Source organism: Pseudonaja textilis, chromosome 3, assembly GCF_049901715.1.
Source record: "Pseudonaja textilis isolate UNSWEBS1 chromosome 3, rPseTex1.2, whole genome shotgun sequence".
Taxonomy (NCBI): domain Eukaryota; kingdom Metazoa; phylum Chordata; class Lepidosauria; order Squamata; family Elapidae; genus Pseudonaja; species Pseudonaja textilis.
In genome coordinates this window covers 35,318,428-35,342,759 of record NC_141992.1, presented here as the reverse complement: position 1 = coordinate 35,342,759, position 24,332 = coordinate 35,318,428, and the positions used below count along the sequence as shown (strand labels likewise).

General features: G+C 38.2%; 1 protein-coding gene across 3 annotated transcripts in view; it reads left to right on the top strand.

Moving 5' to 3' along the window:
- LOC113444312 (receptor-type tyrosine-protein phosphatase V-like) overlaps window positions 1–24,332 on the top strand; it is a 53,362-nt gene that overhangs the window by 16,406 nt on the left and 12,624 nt on the right. For 2 of the 3 annotated variants that reach the window (XM_087929266.1, XM_026712995.2), the window contains exons 9-25: window positions 1,301–1,570; window positions 2,203–2,472; window positions 6,257–6,526; window positions 6,755–7,027; window positions 8,409–8,681; window positions 10,314–10,586; window positions 12,227–12,499; window positions 13,059–13,340; window positions 13,435–13,569; window positions 13,666–13,876; window positions 14,180–14,247; window positions 15,460–15,586; window positions 15,940–15,987; window positions 16,587–16,680; window positions 17,781–17,871; window positions 18,857–18,933; window positions 23,921–24,055. In XM_087929266.1, coding sequence (XP_087785392.1) covers window positions 1,301–1,570; window positions 2,203–2,472; window positions 6,257–6,526; window positions 6,755–7,027; window positions 8,409–8,681; window positions 10,314–10,586; window positions 12,227–12,499; window positions 13,059–13,340; window positions 13,435–13,569; window positions 13,666–13,876; window positions 14,180–14,247; window positions 15,460–15,586; window positions 15,940–15,987; window positions 16,587–16,680; window positions 17,781–17,871; window positions 18,857–18,933; window positions 23,921–24,055 — 3,170 coding nt within the window. The remainder of the gene's footprint in view (window positions 1–1,300; window positions 1,571–2,202; window positions 2,473–6,256; window positions 6,527–6,754; window positions 7,028–8,408; window positions 8,682–10,313; window positions 10,587–12,226; window positions 12,500–13,058; window positions 13,341–13,434; window positions 13,570–13,665; window positions 13,877–14,179; window positions 14,248–15,459; window positions 15,587–15,939; window positions 15,988–16,586; window positions 16,681–17,780; window positions 17,872–18,856; window positions 18,934–23,920; window positions 24,056–24,332) is intronic. The other variant, XM_087929267.1, reaches the window with a different exon arrangement.

Below are 24,332 nucleotides of genomic sequence, written 5' to 3'. Positions count from 1 at the left end.
ATCACCCCAACCAGTGGTGGGATTCAAAGATTTTTACCGGTTCGGTGGGCGTGGCTTGGTGGGTGCACTTTGCACACGTGCATACACTTTGCATGAATGCGTGCAGCAAATGTGCACTTTGCGCAGGCACAGAGGCATTCCAACTCACCTCCTGCAAGCCTGCACTCTCCCGGTCATTTCAGCAGCTGCCACACAGCACTGTGCCGTGCCGCAGAAAGCAGCTGCGCTTCAAAAGCAGGGAATAAAGGTGAGCATGGAAGCCTGGGCAGGTGGCCAGGCCCAACAGGAGAGTGGCGGAGAGAACCGGTTTGAACTCCACTGCTCATCAGTGCTACCCGCTTGTCAGAACCGGGCCAAATCAGTAGAATACCACCACTGATCCCAATCCCCCCATTTACCATTCTGGGAGGTTGCAGTGCCACACATCAAATTATTGCACTGATGAAAAGTTGCAGCAGAGGATTTCTCCTTGTTTGACTTTCAGTGAGTTATATACCCACAAGTAGAAAAGGTATTAGCAAACATAAATATCTCATTGCAAATAAAGACAGGAAGAGGAAAAGCAGAGGTAGAAATGAGAGAATATTTGTGAGTTTGAATTTTGTAAGGACCCAGCCTGGTAAGGGCTTGATGTGATTTAGAAAGGTAACAGTATTTTATCCAAATTCAACAGATTGCCCAAGATTTCAGATATTACCTTTGAGTTTTGTTTTTGCAATTTGTTCAAAAAGTAATTGTATCACCATAATTCATATTAATAGGTTAATTGTATTCTAATTCACATCAGTAGTTTACAATTAATAGTTTACCAGGCAAGTCCCAAAGATGTTTTTTCAAGAGGCAACTGACTTTCTGGATGGTGGGAAATGGAAGGGTTTATACCATCCAGTCAGAGCTGAAGATGCTTATTGAATGAAAAGTGAAGTGTCTTCAAAGAAAACCTGAAAGTCCAGTTGCCTCTTGAAAAAAGCACCTTTGGGACAACCATGACTTGGATGATTGAGAATCTTTGTAGACATTTACAAGGCAAGAATAAATCTAAGGTTCCTGTATCTGGATGAGTTTTTGTATCTCTTTGCTGTTATCTAGTGGTATCTGGATGTTTATAGCCCAGAAACAATATATTGATTAAATGACTTTTGTAGATGGGACCTTTACTACTTCTATTGAGTGTTACAAGATAAGTCATTTTTTTTTACTTAGAAATCTTTCCTTCCAAATAAACATCTGTTCATTGCCTGAATTCTTCATCCTGAAATGGCACAGCTTGGTAATAGATAAACCTTTTTGTTTCATTCAGATCCTTTGGCACCATCAGGAGTGATGCTGGCCAGTAGCAGTTGGGCCAGCAGCCTTTTTGCCTCTTGGGACCAGCCTCTAGGTGACAGAGATCAGTTCTTCCTGCAGTTCTACAGTCTGGAACATCCTTTGCATAGGAACATCACAATTGGGCCAAGCATGCTAAATTTTACATTTGAAGGTCTTCAACCTGGCAGTCAGTACTTACTGGAGGTTACAGCAATGGCAGGACCTTACCGAGCTTCATCTCAGGTGGTTTCTGCATGGACATGTGAGTATTCAATGTGTATAATGAGACCCTGTGGCTGAGGCTTTCCTGAACACACAGTTTTTATTGCAGATTAACATCTCAGTAAGGTTAAGAATGTATAGTGCCATGACGGCGAACCTATGGCACACGTGCCACAGGTGGCACGCAGAGCCATTTGCGCGGGCACGTGAACCCCAGCCCGATTTACCTGCACTACGCATGCGCGTGCCTCCCAGCTAATTTTCAGCCCATTTGAGGCCTTTTTCACCCCCAGCCGCCGGGGGCTTGAAGGAAACCTCTGCAGCCTTTGGAGGCTGAAAAATGGGCCTTCTGGAAATACTGGAAGTGCCGAAACCAGAAGTGCCAAAACCTCATTTAACAACCATTCACAAATATGACCGATATAATTGTAAAAAATTCATGTTCATTTGCAACCAAATTTCCTGCCTTTGATAACAAAATTCTTTAGTGTAAAACTGATTAAGGTCTGGTCATTTTCAGGCAGCATCCTCCCCCCTAAACTAATTGCCCCCAGAGCTGGTGAATATCAAGGTTCCAAAGTGTTCTGTGAATCAGCTGTTGTGAGGTTAATGCATTATGCCTGCCTTTTTCTAAAATCTGACTCTGTTGTGCGAACCTTTTTATCACTATAGATCCTCTATCTCTGGCAAATGTCAGTGTGAAAGGCAGTCAGAATCCCCAGCAACTGATTGTGAGCTGGATTGAATCGGGAAGAGGACGAGGGTATTGGGTACAGCTCTATTCAGAGGAATCCCTGTCCATTATACAGAATGTGTCTGTACCACATGGAACCACACAGGTGACTTTGGATAATCTGGTGCCAGGGACTCGGTATCGTGTCGAAATTGTCTCCAGAGCTGGGCCTCACTACATTTCTTCCCAAACAGCCATTGGCTACACAGGTATAATGTAGGGCTCCTCCTTCCTTTTTCCCCCCATTCTGTTGACAGGTGGTAATCGATTTACGACCACAACGGAGCCCAGAATTTATGTTGTTAAATGAGACATTTATTAAGTGAGTTTTGCTCCATTTTACTACTATTCTGGCCACACTTGTTAAGTGAATCACTGCAGTTGTTAAATTAGTAACACAGTTGTTAAGTCAGTCTTGCTTTCCCATTGACCTTGCTTGTCAGAAGGTTGCAAAAGGGAATCATATACCCTGGGACACTGCAACCCATCATAAATGAAAGTCAGTTGTCAAGCATCTGAATGTAAATCCCATGTCCCAGGGTGATTCTGTGGAGGTCATAAGCGAAAAATAGTCATGTCACTTTTTAATGCTGTTTGTAGAGTCGGACTTTTTAATGTTGTTTGTAGAGTCGGACTCTGAGAGGGAGGAGGAACAGCTGACAGGGAGTGGAGGTGTGACTCCAGAGGAGTGGAGGTATGCCTCTGGAGGAGGCTGGGGAAGGGCAGAGGCTGGCTGGGCAGTCAGAGGAAGAACCAGGCCCATCCCCTCTGCATCCTATGACACGCAGGGAGGAACGGAGAAGGCAACAGCTTGATTTATGCGAGAGGAAGCAGCCATGATCCTTCTCAGTGGTTGCAGCTGGGGAGATTATATAAGAGAGATGATTACAACACAGCATTTCCAGAAGCAAAGCATGTTTTATTTTGGGCTGAAGTTATCTTGGTTGGCGTCCTTCCAACAGACTGTGCCTTGTTATCTCCTTGAATTTGGTAATTACTTATCCTGCTCCGTTGTGGAAATTTCATCATTGTAGTTTGTTTGGTTTTTTATTTCACCTTTATCTGCTCATCAAGTTCGGACTGTATTGCTTTCTTTTGAATACTATTTTTGAGTACGTTTTATCTCCAATTAAGAATTATTGAACAGTGGGGCCAAATTGGAGGCATTGAAGGACATTTACTTAAGTTTTGGATTTTGTTACATTTCTGTTACACTCTGGGTCATCACACTGTTATAACTTCAAGCAATTACTAAATGAACTCTTGTAAATTAAGGAAATAGTTTGGGACTACAAATTTTTAAAGAGGTCTATCTCCCACTGTTGGGTTTGACAGAAGGAGTACAGCTGCTATGGTTTCTTGCAGTACCACATATTGGTGGGTTATGGTTATGAGTAAGATATGAAGAGCTAAACTCAGGGGTCTTCAAACTTGACAGCTTTAAGACTTGTGGACTTCAACTCCCAGAATTCCTCCTCCAGTCATGTTAGTTCAGGACCTCTAGGAGTTGAAGTCCACAAGTCTTAAACTTGCCAAGTTTGAAGACCCTTGGTTTAGTGACTAGTCAAAGTTACAACGGCACTGAAAAAAATGACTTATGACCATTTTTCACACTTAGACCCTTGCAGCATCCCCATGGTCATATGATTTACACTCAAGATCCTTGACAATTGGTTCATATTTATGACAGTTGCAATGTCCCTGGTCATGTCTTTTGTGACCTTTTGGCAAGCAAAGTTAATTGGGAAACTAGATTCACCTAACAATTGTTATTCATTTAACAACTGCAGTGATTCACTTAACAGCTGTGGCAAGAAAAGTCATAAAATGGGAGAAAACTCACTTAACCAATTTCTCACTTAGCAACATAAATTCTGGGTGCAATTGTGGTCGTAAGTTGAGGACTACCTGTACTTACTTTTTGTAGCATTGTTAGAATGCTATATTATAATGTGTCTATGGAGATTCTCAGTCATCCAGTTCATGGTTTGTTTATTTTATTTTACTTTATTTTTTATTTTATTTTATTTTTTATTATCTTATTTATTTTATTTTTTTATTTGTCAATTGCTTACAAGATAATAGGTATAAGTAAAACATAGTTATGAATACATGGATACATATAAGAAAAATGAAAAATATATATAAAAGAAACAATAGGACAGGGACGGTAGGCACGTTGGTGCGCTTATGCATGCCCCCTCTTAGGAAAGGGGTGAGGTCAATAGTAGACAGTCTAAGGTTAAAGTTTTTGGGGTTTGGGGAAAAAATCATAGAGTCAGGTAGAGTATTCCAGACATTGACCACTCTGTTGCTGAAGTCGTATTTCCTGCAATCAAGTTTGGTGCGATTAACCTTGAGTTTGTATCTATTGTTTGCTCTTGTGTTGTTATGGTTGACGCTGAAGTATTCATTGACAGGTAGGACATAGCAATGTATGATTTTATATACTATACTTAGATCAGACCAAAGGCGGCATAGTTCTAGGTTTTCTAGGACTGGAATTTCTAGTCTGGGGCATAAGGTATTCTGCAACGAGTAGAGGAGTGGAGAACTCTTCTTGTGAAATATTTCTGGACTTTCTCAACTGTGTTGATATCAGATACGTAATGTGGGTTCCAGACTGATGAGCTGTATTTGAGTATTGGTCTAGCAAATGTTTTGGTTGCTCTGGTTATTAGTGTAACATTACCAGAGAAAAAGCTACGTAAGATTAGGTTAACAACTCTTAACGCCTTTTTGACTATGTAGTTACAGTGGGCTCTAGCACTTAGGTCATTTGAGATGAGTACTCCAAGATCCTTGACAGAGTTTGGATCATCAACAAGGTCTTGACTATTCAATCTGTTTTTATTTTCTGTTTGGGGTTTTTTTGCCAATATGTAAGACAGAGCATTTATTTGTTGATTTATTTATTTATATAATTTATTTATTTGTCCCAAGGTGCTTTTTTTTTCAAGGGGCAACTGGACTTTCTGGGGTTTTTTTTGAAGACGTTTCACTTCTCATCCAAGAAGCTTCTTTAGCTCTGACTGGATGGTGGGGAATGGATGGATTTCTACTCCTTGCAGACAGCTGGTCATTTGTATTCTTTTAACAGATCGTTAAAGTCATCTGGAGCTTTATCTGTGTCATCAGGGTCACCTGAGTGGTGCAAATTGGTGTGGAGTCTTCTTGGAACTGTTGAAAGGTCTGTGTTGTAGTTGTTTCTCTCCACCTCTGTTGAGAGAGGGCTGTTCAATTTTTACATAGGTGGCTTCTTCAACCCCTCTTTCAAACCAGCAATCCTCTCTGTCCAAGATATGGACTTTGTTGTCTTCCGAAGAGTAGCCTATGCCTTTTAAATGCAGATGGACTGCTGAATCTAGTCATGATGTGTTTGTCTTCCTATGTTGTGCCATGCATTTATGAAGCGGTTGTTTCATTTCCCCAATGCACAAGGTTCACTGCATTGTACTGCATATACCAGGTTGCTCAGTTTCTGTTTAATCCTTGGGGTGGACAAGTTTCTGCCTTAGTGTATTTTTGGGATTGAAATGTGCACTTATCAAAGTCCATATCTTGGACAGAGAGGAGTCACTGGTTTAAAAGAGGCGTCTAAGAAAAAAACCAGAAAGTCCAGTTGCCTCTTGAAAAAAAGCACTTTTGGGATACATTATGTGTTTATTATTTATTATTAAATTTACAACTTCTTCTTCTTGATTATATAAACACTCAGAGCACTGTACAATGACCCAGAGTCATTATAAGAGACAATACTTGAAGTGGAATTGGCGTTTAGTTCCACTCTGTCAATAAATGAGATTTTTGTCTTTTCTAGTGTTAATGTTCATATTCCATATTGTATTCATTATTATTTAATACTTCCTTTTTCTTACACTATAATTATATCTTACTTAATTATTTTAAAGGGACATCAATGAGACTTTGCACTTGTCTGATTATTTTGGTTCAGCAAACATTTTCTGATACCACCTGTGCTACTTCTTCTAGTGCCCCTGTTGCCACTCTCTCTGAAGGTGACCAGTCACAGTTCTTCAGTGTTATCTGTGCAATGGAAGCCCCCAGCTGGGCAGAGAGACAGTTATATGGTTTCTGTATCGAAAGAGGGATCTACAGATACCAGTAATCACATGTTTGTGGGGAAAACCAACACCAATGTTACAATTGTGGGTCTAGCCCCTGGGACCTGCTATCTGATTGCAGTGTGGTCACTGGCTGGACCCTACAGTTCTGCTTCCCGGAACAGCTCAGCTTGCACAGGTAAGTGCAGTATCTTGGTCTCTGAATCTGTTAATATGGTGCAGTGAATGAATTCTGATGCAAAAAGATTTCTTACGTTTCTCATATTGACGGACCCTAGATTGCATGGACTTGCTTACTCTTCAGTCTTGTTCACATTGGAAGATAACACTTAAATTTTATAGTGTCACCATGTATATTATTATACCATGAAGAGAATTTCTGACTGAAACTTCTTTCTGACTGCAGCTCCTGCTGCTCCTGTGAACCTGACTCTGAACAATATGGGCAATTCATCTGTGCTATACACATCTTGGACTGAGCCTCCAGGAGGACGGGACCACTACAGGATGATCCTGTATAGCCTGGATCCTCCAGGCATGAAAAGAGTTCGTGTCATTGGCCCAGGTGTCCAGGATTTCCTTTGGACAGATTTGCCAGCAGGAAGCCATTTTGCTGTGCAGGTTATTTCAGTAAAAGGACACGCTGAGGCCTCCTCCACCATTGCTGCTGAGTGGACATGTGAGTCTGACAGTCTAGGCTGTACTGTTACCCATAGATATAAGATTGTAACATTATTTGAACAACTCTATTCTCAATATTATTTTCTTTATCCATCTCTTCCTCAGTGTTTTTTCCATTTTCCATTTTCTTTATCCAACTTTTCCTCAGTGTTTTTCCATTTTCTATATTCAACTTTTCCTCACTGTTTTTCCATTTTCTATATTCAACTTTTCCTCACTGTTTTTCCACATGCTTGACTACTGATCATTAGATCACATTTCCTTTCCTGAAGTCTACTAAATCAAACAATTGGATAAGTTGACAAAGTTTGTATTATTCACAACTGATTTGGCCTCTCTTCTGTATGTAATTAGAGGAAGGGAAGTGTAGGTCTTAATAACAGGAAGTACTAATCTGTAAATGCTCAGTTAGATTCAAAAATCCTATCAACGTTGATATACATTAAATCCTCATGTGTATTATGTCAGAGACAAGATAGGCAAGTTTACATATTAATGTATTGATTTGGCCAACACCCTTTCAGCTGTTTGCAGTGATGGAAATAAGATGGTGATTTATTCACATAGAATGATACCTACAGCAGGTTCTTACTTCTTCCAATCATTAGGTTAATTTCACTTTCACTTTCTCAGCTTGGTGCCTTGTATTGGACTTCCACTCCTATAACCTTCAGACAGCATGGTTAGTAAATATAAGTGTTGACGTTTAACATATCTGGGAGATACTATTTTGAGAAAAGTAGGGTGATTTTCCTGTGGGAAAAAGGAAAATGAGCTCTTAAGAAGAATGGATAAAGCTTAATAAATGTATCTACAGTATGCATTCAAGATTAAGTCTACCTGATTCAGGTTAAAGCTAGAGAGTTGCTGACAGTAAAATAGTGAATGGGAAGGTTCAGTGGTTTGATTTAGTGTAGATCAACTTTCTGATGCTGACTTTGATCAGTCTTTATTATATTTTCTATTAATTTGTTTGGTTTATTGATAGTTGAGTACCGTAAGCAGGATATACACCTATCCTTCTCAACTTTGTAGTTCTGCCCATTGTCCAAGGCTCTCCTGTTTGCTCGGGATAAGAGGGCTAGTTATGTTTGTTATTTGATAGATTTAAGATATTGTTCTTGTCTGCTGATTTAAATCTTTATAATTTTGTGTTTTTGATCTTGTTTTGTAAACTGTTCCTTTTTATGTGAAGTACAACTTATACATCTAATAAATATTTGTATTTATATACATACAGAGAAACATAATAGTACTATATACCCTATAGAATCCATTGTATAGTTACCATCTTCCCATGCCCTGTAGCTACCATGTGCTGCCATTTATGTCAATTACTGTTACTCACTTAATCAGACAAATTCTTAATTACTTTACAGCTCCTCTACCAGCTTCCTCTGTGCAAATCTGGAATGGAGGGCACCCAAACAGGCTGCATGTGGCTTGGGCACCAGCTTCAGGAAGACTGGACGGCTATGAACTGAAACTGTACTACACAGGATCCAGCACTTTAGCAACACAAGCACATCTTGGAAAGGATGCCACTAATTTTACTTACTTGGGTCTGACACCTGGAATCAATTATTTATCTGAGATTCTCTCAAAGGCGGGACCTCATAGAACTTCAGCAGGGAATTTTAGTGCTTGGACAAGTGAGTAAATGATGATAAGATTGTGCTCCTCTATTACTACCATAAGTGATTCTAAAATGCTGCCCCTTGTTATAATGATTGGCTTCTCATATGTGTAATTTCATTGTAGACAATAGGGTTTTGCCCAAAGCAATTTATACTCTTACATGAAAATAAAATAAATTTAAAGGATAAAACAGATAAGTTAGACAAATAACTTGGACTACCACGGTCTTCATCTTAATGAGAAAATAAGTTATCCTAATATTTTCTCTTACTTCATTCTTGAGGGTTTGATAATCTCTACACTCTTTAGAAATATCCAACTACATATTTTTCTTCCAAAGCTGGTCTTTTGAGAATCCCCTTCCATTTCGGTAGACTCCCTCCCCAAAATACATTTCTTCCTCTACGATAATGGATTATTAGACAAATAATGTTAGAAAATTCCTTCATCAGAGAAGAAATAGTTAAACCACAGTAATCAAACTATGTCTTAGCAATGCATTCCAGAGTAGAATTGTCATGAATAAAAGAAACCAGCACAAGTGAGTTCCTGATTCTTTCATTGGACTTGTAATTTTGAAAATGATAAACCCCCTTACTACTCTTGGTCTTGTGATCCAGAACAAACATAGGATCTAGAAATTGATTTAAACATAGGCCAAAAACTGTACATACTGTATGGCCAAAAACTTGTTAATTTAATAAACAAGTTTTATTTGCAGTTTCATTCCAAGCAACACAGTATGTCCTGAATTTCACTTGAAATGGATGACACTTCCCTCACTCAGGTCAAATCAGGAATAATATTGAACTCTATTGCTTGTTTCATGGGAAACTCTTTCCATCAGTAAATATTAGAATCAAGGAGCCAAGTATATCCAAGATTTCATAAACCCAGTAACAATATTAATACAGAAGATTAGCTTCTGCTCCCAAAGTAGTCCAGGGTCAATTGACTAAATTGGTCGATTTAGAAATGGAGCCTTGAAATTCTTCTTGATTTCAACTAGAAAACATCTGATCCTGTTCTTTTGGCAATGCGGGATCTGATCCCGAAATAAGCTCTTAGTGGGACACAGTCACTTCAAATAATGGCTGAACTAGGCACAAGGGAAGTATTATATACCATAATCTTCTTGTTCAGTCACTAAGTTGTGTCTTACTCTTCATGGACTATAGAATGCCAACTCCCTTCCCCTGTCCTCCACTGTCTCCCAGTTTGCCTAAAATCATGTCATTGTGTTGATGACACTATCCATCTCATCCTCTGCTGTCCCCTTCTTTTGCCTTCAGTCTTACCCAATAGGGTCTTTCCCAATGAAATGTAAATCTATTACACCAATAATCATAGCACTTTACAATACAATCAATAATTAAGAACTGTATCTAAGAACAGGTGTTTAGGATCCATTAGTTCACTAGCAAATACATTTGACTTGTCGAAAAGAATACCGTGTCAGAGTCTACATCTCAGATCTGATCTGCTGCTAACATTATACTAGAAGGAGGATTTAACACTTACATAATAGTGTCAGTAATTCTTTGCTGGCAATATCCATCATGTAAAAGATATAAATTAATAACAATTTGTTTGTTAAATTAGTATCTCCTATTGATACACATAACTTCCATTTCTCTTCCGCCTAGGTCCTCTACCTCCTCGCATGGTGCTTTTGTCAAATAAAGGACACACTGACAAGCTGAGTGCTACCTGGGACCATCCTGCAGGAGATCAAAGTGGCTATGTACTTACACTCTATAATGCTGCATTGGGCATTGTGGTAGCCAAGGTATCTGTAGAAAAGGACATTACTAATTTCACCTTTGGAAGCCTCATCCCAGGAAGTAAATACTTGCTGGAAGTTGCTTCCATAGCAGGGCCGTATCGGATATCATCAGGGAACACCAGTGACTGGACATGTGAGTCTGAGTTTCTTCATTGTCCACATTTGGACATTTCCAGATAGGAACTTTAAACCAATTCAAAATCCACTTCAGAGGTCCTGAACCTCCCAATGTTAGTTGTAGCTGAAGCTCCGTCAATTTATTACTGGCTTTGCTGTGGAATATTTCAAATTTTAGCAAAGCAGGGCTCTCCCCTCCCCCCAAGCATTATGTCTCTATAATTTATAGGCAACCCAGATTCTTTCACCTTCCTTCCCTGCAATTCCTCCCTTGTTGTCATCTGTACTCCATTTTGAAGGTGGAAGAAAGAAGACAATCAGCCCTAAAGTGCTTTTGAAGAATGAGGAATGGAAACCCTAATATGATAGAAGTGTCTTTACTCTTCTTGGCAATTTACATTGGTTCTAAATTTAGTCTAGTTTTCCTATTGACAAAGTCATTAGCTCCCTCACAGAAGATTGGTATTTAGTAGTGAGTGATTAGGACAAAGGAGGGTTTTTTTTAAATTTTCTTTTACCCATTTCAATTAGAAATTTGGTTCAAAATTGCTTGAGAGATCAGGATAGAATAAGACAAAAGAGATAGACATGAATATATGAATGATGGAGATGTATGAGCCCCTAACTCACAACATGCCAACATCTATGATCCTCAAAGCTAAAATAATTGTCCATCTATGCTGTAATGATGGTTGATTATCAGCTGAAGTTAGATTCAGCTCTAGTAGTTTATAGGATTGATATCAATGAATCCAAAATGATTTGGAAGAATTTTTGCAGGCAATGAGTATCTGAGTCGTTTTTTTTCTGGCTTCTGCACAAGATGTGTGTGGGGGTCTTTTTGAAAGAACAGCCCTAATCATTTCTGCAAAGAGAAATTTTAACTGAATAACATTTTTAAAGAATAACTACCAATAGATTTGTAAAAATAGGTTTAGTCAAAGAGACTTTTGCAGAATGTAATATTGTGTAAAACAGCAACATATCCCATTGTTTTTCATGAAATTCTCATTAAATTAAGTCAAAAGAACTGACTTAAATCTTTCTTTAAAGATGGTGTGAACCTCTTTAAAGCCTGATACCATAAAAATGGTTGTAGTAAAACCTTTTTTAAAAAAATAGTAATAGCAATAACAATAGCATTTACCCTTTATACCACTTCATAGTACTTTACTGCCCTCTCTAAGTGGTTTACGGAGTCAGGATCTTGCCCCCAACAACCTGGGTCCTCATTTTTCTTACTCAAGAAAGATGGAAGCTGAGTCAATCTAGAGCTGGTCAGAATCAATCTAGAGCCGGTCAGAACCAAACTCCTGACAGTGAGCTGTGAGTTAGCCTGCAATTTTGCATTCTAACCACTGCGCCACCACGCTTCTTCCTTTAACCTATTGGACTGAATAGTTTCTGAACAGTCTTTTGTGAACAAAGTATTCTTGGGCAGTGTTCCCGTTATGAGTTTGCAGATGATGCAGTTCAGTTGAGTTGTGTGCATAATTACAGATGAATGAATGTGCATCAAGACAGCCAGACCAATCTCTGTTACAAACAAGTAGGAGATTATTGATTGTTCATGGCTTCATTGTAGAATGTTACATCAGCATTATCATTTTTGCAGCTTGTTCACTCTGTATTCCGTTTTTCTTTTGTACATACCAGACCCATTGGTTCCCAGGAAACTCTCTGTAAAGGCTGAGAAGGGAAATCCTGTGTTGTCTGTGGCCTGGGCAAAACCTGTCAGCAAACCTGAGCGCTGCCAGCTGCAGCTGCGGCATCCAGAAAATAGCACCTTGTTACAGCATCACACCTTGACTCAGTGGCAAGTCCGTCATATTTTTCAGGGACTAGTTCCAGGGAGAAATTATTCCATATCCCTCATCTGTGTTGCTGGACCATATAAGAACAGTTCTGAAATGATAGTAATGCCAATAGGTGGGTATGTGTTCTTTCCAGGACATTCATATTTCCATCTTCATCCCCAGACTTATCCTTTCAGTTGGATTATTCTGATTACTGGTAAGACATCATAAAATCGGTTGACGGTCAAGAAGCAGAAAGAGAACTTTAGGTCAAATTGTCAAGCACAGTATGCTAAGTGATAAAATTCAAACCCAAATGAATTCAAGAGACAAATTATTCTATGCTTTGAAATAGAATGAAGAACGTGGCTCTGGCATTCATATGGATATAAGAATCCATATCCATCAAATTGTGCAAGCATCTTGCCCAGATGGATCAGCATAAGAATTTTCAGAAGCAAGCCTGCATATATTCCAAATTCCAATTATCATAATCAGATTTTCATACATATGTGGTACAAAGCACCTGTGATTTCAATGCCTTTCTATTTCCACTAAAGTTGTGAATAAAATAGTGTGAATTAGGCAGAATTTGTTCTATCCCATTTTTTTCCTGCCTTATAGATATTTATTAACTGTCATAGAGACAGATAAGTTTGACTTGCTCAGTGAATTGTGTCCTGTCTCTCTAGAACCCAGTCATGTGAAGAACCTGCAGTGTTTACCTGATACCACCAGTATGTTTCTAAACTGGACCATCATTGAGAATGACATTAAATCTTATGAGCTGATTGTGAATAAATTTCCAAAGAGAATCCTCCAACAACCTATACTAGCTTTGGTTGTGTCCCAAACTAACGTTACTCTGGTAGAGCTGACTACAAATACCTCCTATCAAATCCAAGTTAATGCTGTTGGCAGGAATGACATAAAGGGCCCACCTGTGACAATAGTGTGCAACACATCTGTGGAAGGTATTGATTCTAATCTCACCATTGATTGTACCAAGAGTTAGACTTCGTGCTGCACATATCAGTTTCAAGCAACATTTCTTATTTTCTGCTGCAGTTCTTCCACCTCCTGTGAGAATGGACCTCCCACAGTTTGATGCCAGTTCCAGAATCATTATTTCTCCAGATATGTTCAGTGAAGAAAATGGTCTCATAGAGTATTATGGAATTGTTGCCACCACCAATGAGTCTTGTAAGTATTTAGCTCTCTGTGTGCTTTGCTTAGTAGGAAAGCTTTCCTAATTTACCTGGGATCTTAACATTGCAGTGCTTGTTCCTATCTTTCCAGTGCTAAGGCCTACTCAAGAAATCATTTCCCACACATGGTATGACCACTATTATGGGCAGGAAGACTCATATTTGGCTATGCTGCTGCCAAACCCATTTCATTTTAATGACAGCACCAGCCTCAAGGCTTGGCCAGTGTCTGTGGGTGCAGAAGATTGCAGCTACTCCCGAACAATTTGCAATGGAAAGCTGAAAACAAATACACAGTACAGGTAGGAATGTAAGAAAAATCCTGCTGTAAAATACTACCGTTCATTTGATTTTCATTGGTTATTACCTAGGAACTTTGAGGGAGTTTGCAACTAGCACCTAGTATTTCCTTACTAAAAGTATTTAACAATCATACTAGTCCCATCCATCTCCTAGAATTTTTGAGAGTAAAAGAATGGATATGAGAGAAGCATGTCCAATAGCTGAACTCTTTGGAGAGCTGGGAGGATATAAATGCAACAAATTACTGAAAGCGTAAGTCAGTAAATAGAATCATCACAAGTTTTATTTCATTCTTCCTATAGATTCAGCATTGCTGCATTTACTAGATACAGCCGACAGACTCCAAAAGTGTCCTTCACAGCATTCTCAGGTAAGTTGTATTTTTTGTTTAGATTCCAGATTAAATAGATGTCTAGTTTCTATTTAATTTCATTAAGATTTCTTCTGCTTGTCCCAAATATTCAAAGGAATATATTAAATTATCTCATTAAGTTACCAATTGTCCAATCTTTTGCATGTCTATCCAAAAATAAGTTTCCATCATACTGCCATGTAGGACATATAGTATCAGGTGCAAGTAACTAGGAACAGGAATTGAGTTCAAAGCACTAAAAGTTTATTATATGCTACCTATACACAAGAATTTCATCTACTAATGGTCAAACCAAATTAGTGCTAGATAGGGGTGAACAGAATTCATGGGGGCTGGACTTGGGTCTCTTGTGGGAACACAACAACTCCAAAATGATTATGCATTTGACTCCGCCCTCAGGCTCCAGCCTAATCTCCTAATATAGAAGGGATGTACAGTGGAGCTACTATTAACCAAATAAGGCTTGCTTCCATCACTTCAACATGACTTGCCCAGTTCGAGTCCAAACTCTAAGTGCCAGGTGACTTTATCTGCCAGATGCCTAAAATATTCCTCACAGTAGCTGTCCAGATAATTGTGTGGATCATCCCTCCAACACAGAATAATATATTTATTCTTGCTGGAAGGCTGCGAGGTGGCTATCTATGGGTGTGATAAGACTGGAGAAATAACTATGTTTTGCAGCCCTGATACAATCCCCATATGGGGCTCTTACTTGTCTTGAATGTTGTTGTAGGTATCTCTTCTGAACAGGCCTTGTAAGAACAATATTGCTGTGAAATCCTTTTGCTCTGTGACCACACAGTTCACTCAGTGACATTCCAGACTGCATATGTACATGTACAACCCACCACTCCTTCTCTGTACCCATCCTGTACCAAGTACACATTCTTCAGTTCTCACAGTATCTTCCAGCACCCCATCCAATCAAACTACATCAGACTACACCATGTTGGTCTTTGATCATAATAATAGTTGACTGATTGATTGATATCTGAATACTACTGTTATTCTATTCTACCATATGGGTTATAGAATTGTTCTTATGTCCAATCATTTGTCTTTTCTTATACAACAGTACTGTAATGATAATGCTATATTAGTACTTTCTAATTAAATTATGCTACAAATTATTTTGACAATATTTTTTTGTGGGCCTGAGAGAAAGTTACCTTATACAAATGCATTTTTTCTTGTTTTGATATCTAGCAGCAGCTGCTTCTGCAGATTCTGCAACTCTGCCTCCCCCGGTTGTGGCTGGAATCATTATGGGATTCCTTGTGACAGTCACAGCCATTTCTATATGGGTTTATTGGAAACATTTAAGAACAAGAAGGTAATAAAATAAAATAAAACAATAAAACAAAACAAAACAAAACAAAACATAGGACTGTCTGTTTTGGAGCTAGGCATGGGGAGTGAATGGAATTAGTATATAAATGGTCCTAGCTTAGATTTTTTTTAGATAGCTGATTTACAGTTTCTAAATGTGCATGTTCTGATCCATGATATATGAGTTAGTTGAATGGTACCATAAGGTAAGAAAAATGGCTCAACAAGAGACTATCAAAATGCAGTTATGAACTGTTGCAGAGAGAGGGGGAGGGAGGGAGAGAGAGAGTTGAAGTACATTTGGAAAAGGCATACCTCCTCACCAAAACAATAGCAATGTCCATGTTTTGATTTCAGAATAGAAAAGGGTAATATACCTCAAGAAATGACCGTCTACAGTCTCAGGTAGGTGAAGCAATGCTCATCTTTCTATTCACTTAAGACAGGTATTAAATGTGATAGGATGGATACTCCAATGTTTGTATGAAAGAAACAATTATGGCATAGATTTTATTTTCTATAAAAAATATCTGCATGTCAACCTCAGGAAGTTAGAAGCAACATTTGATTTTCTTTCAAGAGGATTCTTGAAAGAAAGGAAAATCCTACAAGAGGATTTTTAAACTATCTGCTTAAAACAGGAATAAGCAGTCAATACCTAACCATTCTTTTCTAGCCTAGCTAAAGCTTTGAGATAATAACAAATAGTATCATAAAAAATATAACTGGATATTGAAGTCCATTGCTGTAGTAAATTCCACGTATAAGTAAGTTGTGAGCATCTAGGGAACTAAACTCTCTGGCATTGCAATAAAATCCAGTTGATTTTGCTTCTACTGCAAAACAAGTAGTGTATATTGCTAGCTTAGGACTTAACTAAAAGAAACATGAATTCTATCTAGCTTATTGTATATGTTGGTTATGTCAGTCTTGTGACATCTAAGATGTCTGCATAGCACATCTCCTGTTTCATTGCTCTCTGAGCATTTTTTAATTCCTTGCAGGAATACCCATCGGCCAATCCCTCTGCAAAGTTTTAGACAATATTATGAAACAAGGACAGCAAACTCAAATAATGGGTTCTTTCAGGATTTTGAGGTAATGATTCTAGGTAAAATTCTATCCAGGCTTAACTATGACCATAATTAAACAGCTTTATTCTTTCTAGCATATATAATGCTAGAATGGAGGAAAGAGTTAACCAAACTGCCTCTTCTTCAATTTGATGTTCTCTGGACTATTTTTTTTTCTAAAGAATCCTTCCCTGTTAGCTTTATAAAAAAAAGCACATTAAAAAATGCTTATTACATCAGGCCATGGGCCAGTTGGCCTTACAAGCAAGGAATTCTAAAAATTGAAGTTCCAACATGTCTAAAAAATAGTAGATTGGAGAAGGCTGGTCTATCACAGGCAAGCCAAATAATTAATACAAGCTACTGCATATATTAAACTATGTACACTGTCTCCTTTCTTCTTGCTACTCATAGCTGGTAATTTAATCTGTAAGGAACGGCCTTTCTTTGATAGTCACTAACTCTGCCACAATCTATTAATTGCACCCTAAAGAACACTGTATTTCATGGAGCCTATAATCATTAATGTATTCTCTGTTATAAACAGTATACAGGGATGAAGGATTGTAATACAGTTGATGTATCGTTGACTCCAGAAGAGTAACTATTTAAGAATTTTAGCAGTTTGAGATTTATAAGATAAAAGCTATGGAGGATGGATGCTTGTTTGTCTCTGATGGAGTCTTCATTTTTTATAGACCAGCTCACCAAGAATATTCCTTCACAAACAAGTTTTGTTCTAAATGAGTACTGTAAATTACTTCTCTGTAGGTGGTAAGAATTATGAGGAAAATGTTCTATGATACAGTATCAAATAGCAGAGAGACTTTAAATTTAAACTCATTTTCCAGTTCTACAACATACACCTTTAGACATTTAGCAGAGATTGTGGAAAAGGTTGAATGCATACCTTTCCAAATTCATTCCACATCTTTAGATCCCTTGGAATGCAATTCCCATTATCCCAAGAAGCATGGATATTGGCTGTGCTAGCTTATGGGAATTGTAAGATATCTAAATGATGCCTTTTTCAGACTGAAGCTTGGCTCAAAACAAACTGGGAAAAGGATCGTGAGAATATTTGACTATACTACGAAGGATGTTTTCTCCTTTTGCATTGTACAGGAGCTGAAAGAAGTTGGAAAGGAACAGCCAAAGACAGAAGCTGAAGTTCCAGCCAACGCCATCAAGAATCGATATCCTCATGTCCTACCATGTAAGATCGCAACACAATCATATTTTTAACATTTGTTTTTGTTTCGTTACAAGTTTTTAAAATTACAAGTACAAAAACAGAAAGCCAAATAACTATAAACAAACTCTGAATAAGGGTGACAAAAGAACATCACACACAAAACAAGGAAAAAAGAAAAAAATATTATGAAATATCTGAGCATATCACCTATATAGTAAATATTAAATAATATAAGAAAATTTCTAATCAAGACAAAAAAACCTTGATGGTATCATTCAGATGCTTGGCAACGGGTTCATATTTATGATGGTTGCATGCCCTGCTGTCACGTGATCACCTTCTGTGACCTTCTGACAAGCGAAGTCAGGGAAGAAGCCAGATTTACTTAACAACTGTATTGCTAACTTAACAATTTCAGAAATTCACTTAACATCCGTGGCAAGAAATGTCATAAAAGGGGGAAAACTCACTTAATAAATGTTTCACTTAACAATAGTAATGTTAGGCTCAATTGTGACTATAAATTGAGGACTACCTGTATTTTGATGCTACTCTTCAGTGAAAATCTGGTTTTTTTTAAAGAGGCACAAGATCATACAGTAGAAAATAGATTAATTAGTATATTAAGGTATTGAACTAGGATTGAAGACATCCAGGTTTAAGTCCATTTTCAGCCATAGAGGCTGCCTGGATGGGAGGCTCATGGTCAGTCAGTGTCTCTCAGCCAACCCACTTCACAAGGTTGTTACTGTGGAAGTTTGGAAGAGAGGGCTTTGTATATTGCTTTAGGCTCCTAGGAAAAGAATATAGCATGCATGCATACATATGGCATTTCCAGATTTTGAACTTGGGTTTCATTGTTTTAATAACTTGACTATGTTGGTTCTTATATATTTACAGTTGTGCACATAAACCTGAAAAGAGCTACAGTATATTAACTGCAGCTATCTATGTTGTACATTGTGTAGTTCTTCTAAAACAACTCTTAACTCTGTTTTTATTATAGATGACTATTCTCGAGTGAAGCTGAGCCTGCTGGATGGACAACCCCATTCTGATTATATCAATGCCAACTTTGTGCCAGTGAGTTCCTGTACATTATCTCTCATTTTATATTAAGAACATTATGTTAGCATCAGGGGTGGGTTTCTACCGGTTCTGTCCACCTCTGTAGAACCGGTAGCTCTGAAGATCAGCAGACATAGAACCGGTGTTTTTGCCCACCCGCCCACCTGGGCTCTTACCTGATCTTTATTTCCTGATTTTTCAACTTCAGCTGCCGAACGAGGCACAGCTGCAGTTAAAAAAACAAGAAAAGAGGGCTGTTTCAAAGGCTGCTTCTTAGTGTCCCTGTAATAAGAACTTCATGTGAAATTTTATAAATGAATGTAACCATTTAGTAGAATTGGCTATGTGATAGAAAGCTCCAGGGAGTAGGATATACTACTAGTAATTGCATTAGAACTGAGAAGATTGAATTTACAAAAATAAATTGAGAGAGATGAGGCTGACAAGCAGTAGTAGGGCAGACAGTATAAAATTGGGAGACAAAAATCATACACAATACATTACAACATCTGTGGTGCCCATGTCCATATAATGTCAATAGTATATAATAATGGCAATAATCAAAGCATACCTAAAAGAAGGGATTTAAAATTAAAGGACATATTTATCACATAGTTCACTATCTAGTTTTTTTCTAATTCTAATTACATCCCTGTTGTTAAGTATCTTTATCTGTTATGTAGTTATAGAAGATCCAGTATTTCTCTTCAGTGAGATAAATAGAAAGATTATACCACAAGCCCAACAAGGTAAAATAAAAGAAAGGGAGGCTAAAAAAAGGAAGATAAAGTTTTGTGTGCCAGATGTTCTGTTTATAATTTGCTGAGAAGGCAGCTCCAGATATAAACATTCTTTCCTGGATAGATTTTTCTCTTTAATTAGTCCTTAGGTTAAAAAAAAAAGTTTGAAGGTTAAATACAACCTCAAATATTACTGGCTTTGTAACAAAGAAAGATTCTCATGTTTGAGCTTTCAAGTAGCAAATGAATGCCTACATTTTTCTTAACTTTTTTTAAATTTAAAAGTGTAAAGCTTTGGTTGTAAGAGGGATGGGGTGTGTAGCATCACAGCACTCGGACAATAAGAGTCACGTAAAATCGTTTTTTTTTTCCTTAAACATGCAGTAATTGGATTTTTCCACCAGAGGTTAATCCCGGAGAAGAATAGGTGTGTTTGGATTTAATGCAGCAAGGGCTCTCCTGGAGCAGCCCTGTTGCTCTAAACATGTTACTTCTCTCTTCTCTTTTTCTTGCTAATTACAGCTGTATGTTAAAAAGCTTGGATGTATCCTCATGCCTCTCTGGTGATCTATCCAGGTAAAGGCTTCCCTCCCCGTGCCCCACATTTATGTGTGTGCATGCAGTAATTTATATTTGCATGCACATGCCTGTCTAGTTATACATGGACAGTGTATTTCTTTGCACAGCAGTCATGTTTGCATGCCTGTGTTAGAATAACTGTGCTTAACTTGCACATTACCTTTCTCATGTAGGATCAAATTTCTTTAGCAGAAGTAAAGCTGTATCTCCTTTACATTCTGCATTGGCTTAAAGCAATCGGCTAGCCACTGCTGGACGGAAGCTATGAGATGAACATGGTCCTGTCATCTCCTACAGATCCTTGGTCTTCTCTGTCCACCCAAACAATTGTTATGCTTGACTCTTCTAGGAAGTGGGAGGCATGGTAGAAATAATACCCCCCCATTATTGTCAGTGCAATTTTACATTCCTGGCCACTAGGCTTTAGACCAGCTTTTCTCCACCTCAGCAACTTTAAGATATATGGACTTCAGCTCCTTCTGGGGAATTCTGGGAGTTGAAGTCCATGCATCTTAAAAGTTGTTAAAATTAAACAAAAAATTATTCAGCACAACTAGAGATGAGATGAGATGAGATGGAGAGGAATGGAAGACTAACAAATCAGATTATGCAATTGTATTTCTATTTGAATGTGTGGTTGCATTTTCTTAGTTTTAATGTAATGTACAAAGCAGATAGAATAATGAGATCTGGGACCGCAGAGAGATGAATTAGTGGCATGATGGTTTTCGTTCCCTGAAAACAGCCATGGGACAACAGGGGAGTTTGGTTAGGAGTGTGAGACGAGAATACATTGACTTAACAATTTTCTACAGCGGACACAAAGCATCACATAGTGCATATAGCAGTAGCGCTTAGACTTATATACTGCTTCATAATGCTTTACAGCCCGCTCTAAGCAGTTTACAGAGTCAGAATATTACCCTGAACAATCTGGGTTCTCATTTTACTGACCTCAGAAGGATGGAAGGCTGTGTCAACTTTGAGCCCATGAGAATCAAACTCCTGGCAGTGAGCAGTGAGTTAGCCTGCATTCCAACCAACTATACCACCATGGCTCTTAACTTCTCTTTTCTGGACTAAGGCAGGACTATGATTAGATTGGATGCTTGTTCTGTGGGAGGGTTTGGCTTGATCTCCTACCTTTGAGAAGGTAAGAAATATGAAAGAGAAACAAAAACTATAAACAATAAGCTGAAATAGGGGGTCTGTAGTCTCTGCTACAGAAAATGAACATTGTAAGTCTACAGTGGTGGCAGAGCATTCTAGTAGCTCATACTAGGTATCCCTGCAGGAGGGATCATACATCTAGAGATTAACTATATATCTACTTCTTGCTAGAGACTATTTTTTGCAGAACCTTCCAGCCATGTGGGCAGGATGGTTCTGCCTTCTGATACCTCCTAAGTGGCATAGGTGTCCAGAATTTTATGCCAAGATACTTCATTACTTCTAGAGCTTGAAGCACCACTTGACAGCTTTTCATTGAGATTTAACAGAATTTCTGGGATTTTTGAACTTTGTCAATATCTCTTAGTAGACTGTTAGTCATACAGTAGTCACTCTGGGTGAGAATGGAATATTATTCAGATTAGCAACTACCATAAAAATGAAGGTGTGGCTAGTTTATTTGACCCTGCCTGACCTATCTTTGCTCTGTGGGATGAGTTGACACAGTTCTTTGACCCCTAGCAAAGATGGATGCAACATGGAGGCTCTTAGGCTAAGGCCAAAGTCTTATGCATTGTCACTAAGACAAAAATCCCTTGTGCTGTTCCCCAGGGGGTTGGAGATGTGCTCCATATCTTTATTGTCTGCCCCAAATCCAGAGCTGTCATAGAAATTACTGAAGGGGTCTTAAGAAGGTCTAGAAGGCCTATGGAGAATGCCACCCTAGAGCCTCTATTGTTCTTAAGGATTTTATGAAATATCATGTGAAATGGAAAAGATGTGATGTTGGCTACTGAGAATACCTCTCCCAGAGAAAGAAATGAAACTGCCAGGGCAGGAATTCACAGTTTTAATGTTAGGGAAAACCTTTACTCAAGATAGATCAAACGCTTCTCAAAGCCAGCAAGAGAACAGCCAATCCACTGATTTGCAAAAGGGGAATTTAAACTTAAACCATAGTCAAGAATATTAGGGTTGATTCCTGTGTACAATGTGGCTTCATACATAAAAAAAATCTAACGAAGTTCATGAGCTTTTTTCCACAAATTAGTTATACTAGCTCCTGTATAATGTAATATTTGGAGAGTGGAGATTTTCAGCTTTGTCTCTGGCAGTTCCATGAAGAAATCCACCCGGTTAGGATGGAGGGTATTGCATAGTTTTCAAAATAGTAGGAATGCTTTGTTTTTTGAAAGAAATTGATGGATTTAGCAAAATGTTATTGGTCTCCTTCCCAATCAGGAACAACTCCCTTCCTCCTCATCCAATGTCCTGGAGGAAAGTAACTGATTAACATGCAATACAAAGTAGTTACCAAGTGTTTCTCCTTTATTCTGATGGCCTGGGCACAAAACTTTGGGGCTAAGGTCTCCAGATGAAAGAGGGGTATAGAATGGGGGAAGACAGTGTTTAATAAATAAGCTATGGCGTTGGCTGAAGTATCCTGGGGTAATCAACTCAAGTCATTTGAGAGGTCCTCCAGTATAATCCCAGTGAACAGCCTATGTAACTGTTGGCATCTTGTGTTTGATCTTGATCTTCGGGGAAATAACAGCAAAATAAGAAGGGAAAAGAGGAAATGTCTAGATTAAGAGTCTACTGTGAAGCTGACATATTGTGCAGGAAGGACTATGCTGTCCCCACTTGCTGGAAGCAATGTGAAATCTAGTCCAAGTCTGCCTCCTGCCTAAGGATGATCCAGCTCCATGCACTTATGCATACATATCTAGGGACACATGTACTAGATTCCTGTCTAGTTTGGACAGAAAAAAAATCCTTTAGCAGACTTTTGGTAGATAAGTTCTACTAAAGATTGAACCTATTATACTCTCTTCTATTATAGGTTCAGAATTCCTTCAACTAAAGCATCCTGTAGTTCTGAGAAACTCCAGTGATAGAAGTTACAAGAAATCAACTAATAGATAAATATGGAACTTCCTCTTCTCCAAATAACATTGGATTTCTTCCATTCAGTTTATCTTGCCAGCCAATCATTCTTTCATCATGGGAATGATTATTAGAAAGGATCATTTTCCCTTTCTTAGTATCTCTCTACTTGCTATACTGCACATTAAATCATTTCCATAGAGTATGAAGGAATAATGGATTTTGAGCATTTTAGTTATGCTGCTACTTGATTGTTAAATATTTTAAAAGAATGTTCAGTAATTGTTGACTAATTGGAAAGTTGATTCTTTAGGACTAGGATTTTAAAGAATTAGGACGTCAATTATAAAACCTCGGTTAGAAGATCATTTGAAGGGGGCAGATTACATCAACATTCTACATAAAAATTTTAAAGACTTCCTACGCAGAATGCACACAAAATTATTAGAGAATGAGATTTATCAAATATTCGCTAGTTCATATCCATATTTATATTAAGATTTAAAGTTACAATGGGAGAGAAAGAAAGTCTTCTTATATATGAGGAGGAGGAGGATTGCTTTCTAATGTTTCCATCTCCAATAAAAATACTGTTTTATTATTGAAATGTCTTTCTGTTTTTGCAGGGTTATAACTCCCCACAGGAGTTCATTGCTACCCAGGGGCCTTTGAAAAAAACTCTGGATGATTTTTGGAGACTGGTATGGGAGCAGAACATCTGTACTATTGTGATGTTGACAGTGGGCATGGAGAATGGACGGGTAGGTCTACAGAGGAAATATTATTCCTCACTCTGACACATCAACACTTCTTTAAAATGAGCGGTCCTGAATAAATATGACGGAGAGAGACTTATTTTCATGAATATTGTTAGAACTCTGCTTTTTTAGATCTAGAGGAAGGTTAGACTAGACCTTGTATGTAGATACTTAACATATTCCTAAGATTTTTGTTTAAAATGATGGATTGTAGCTTTGTGAAATTATGATATTGAGTTAGTGCTTAACTAAGTTAGTTAGTGAGAAAGTTAGTGAGAAC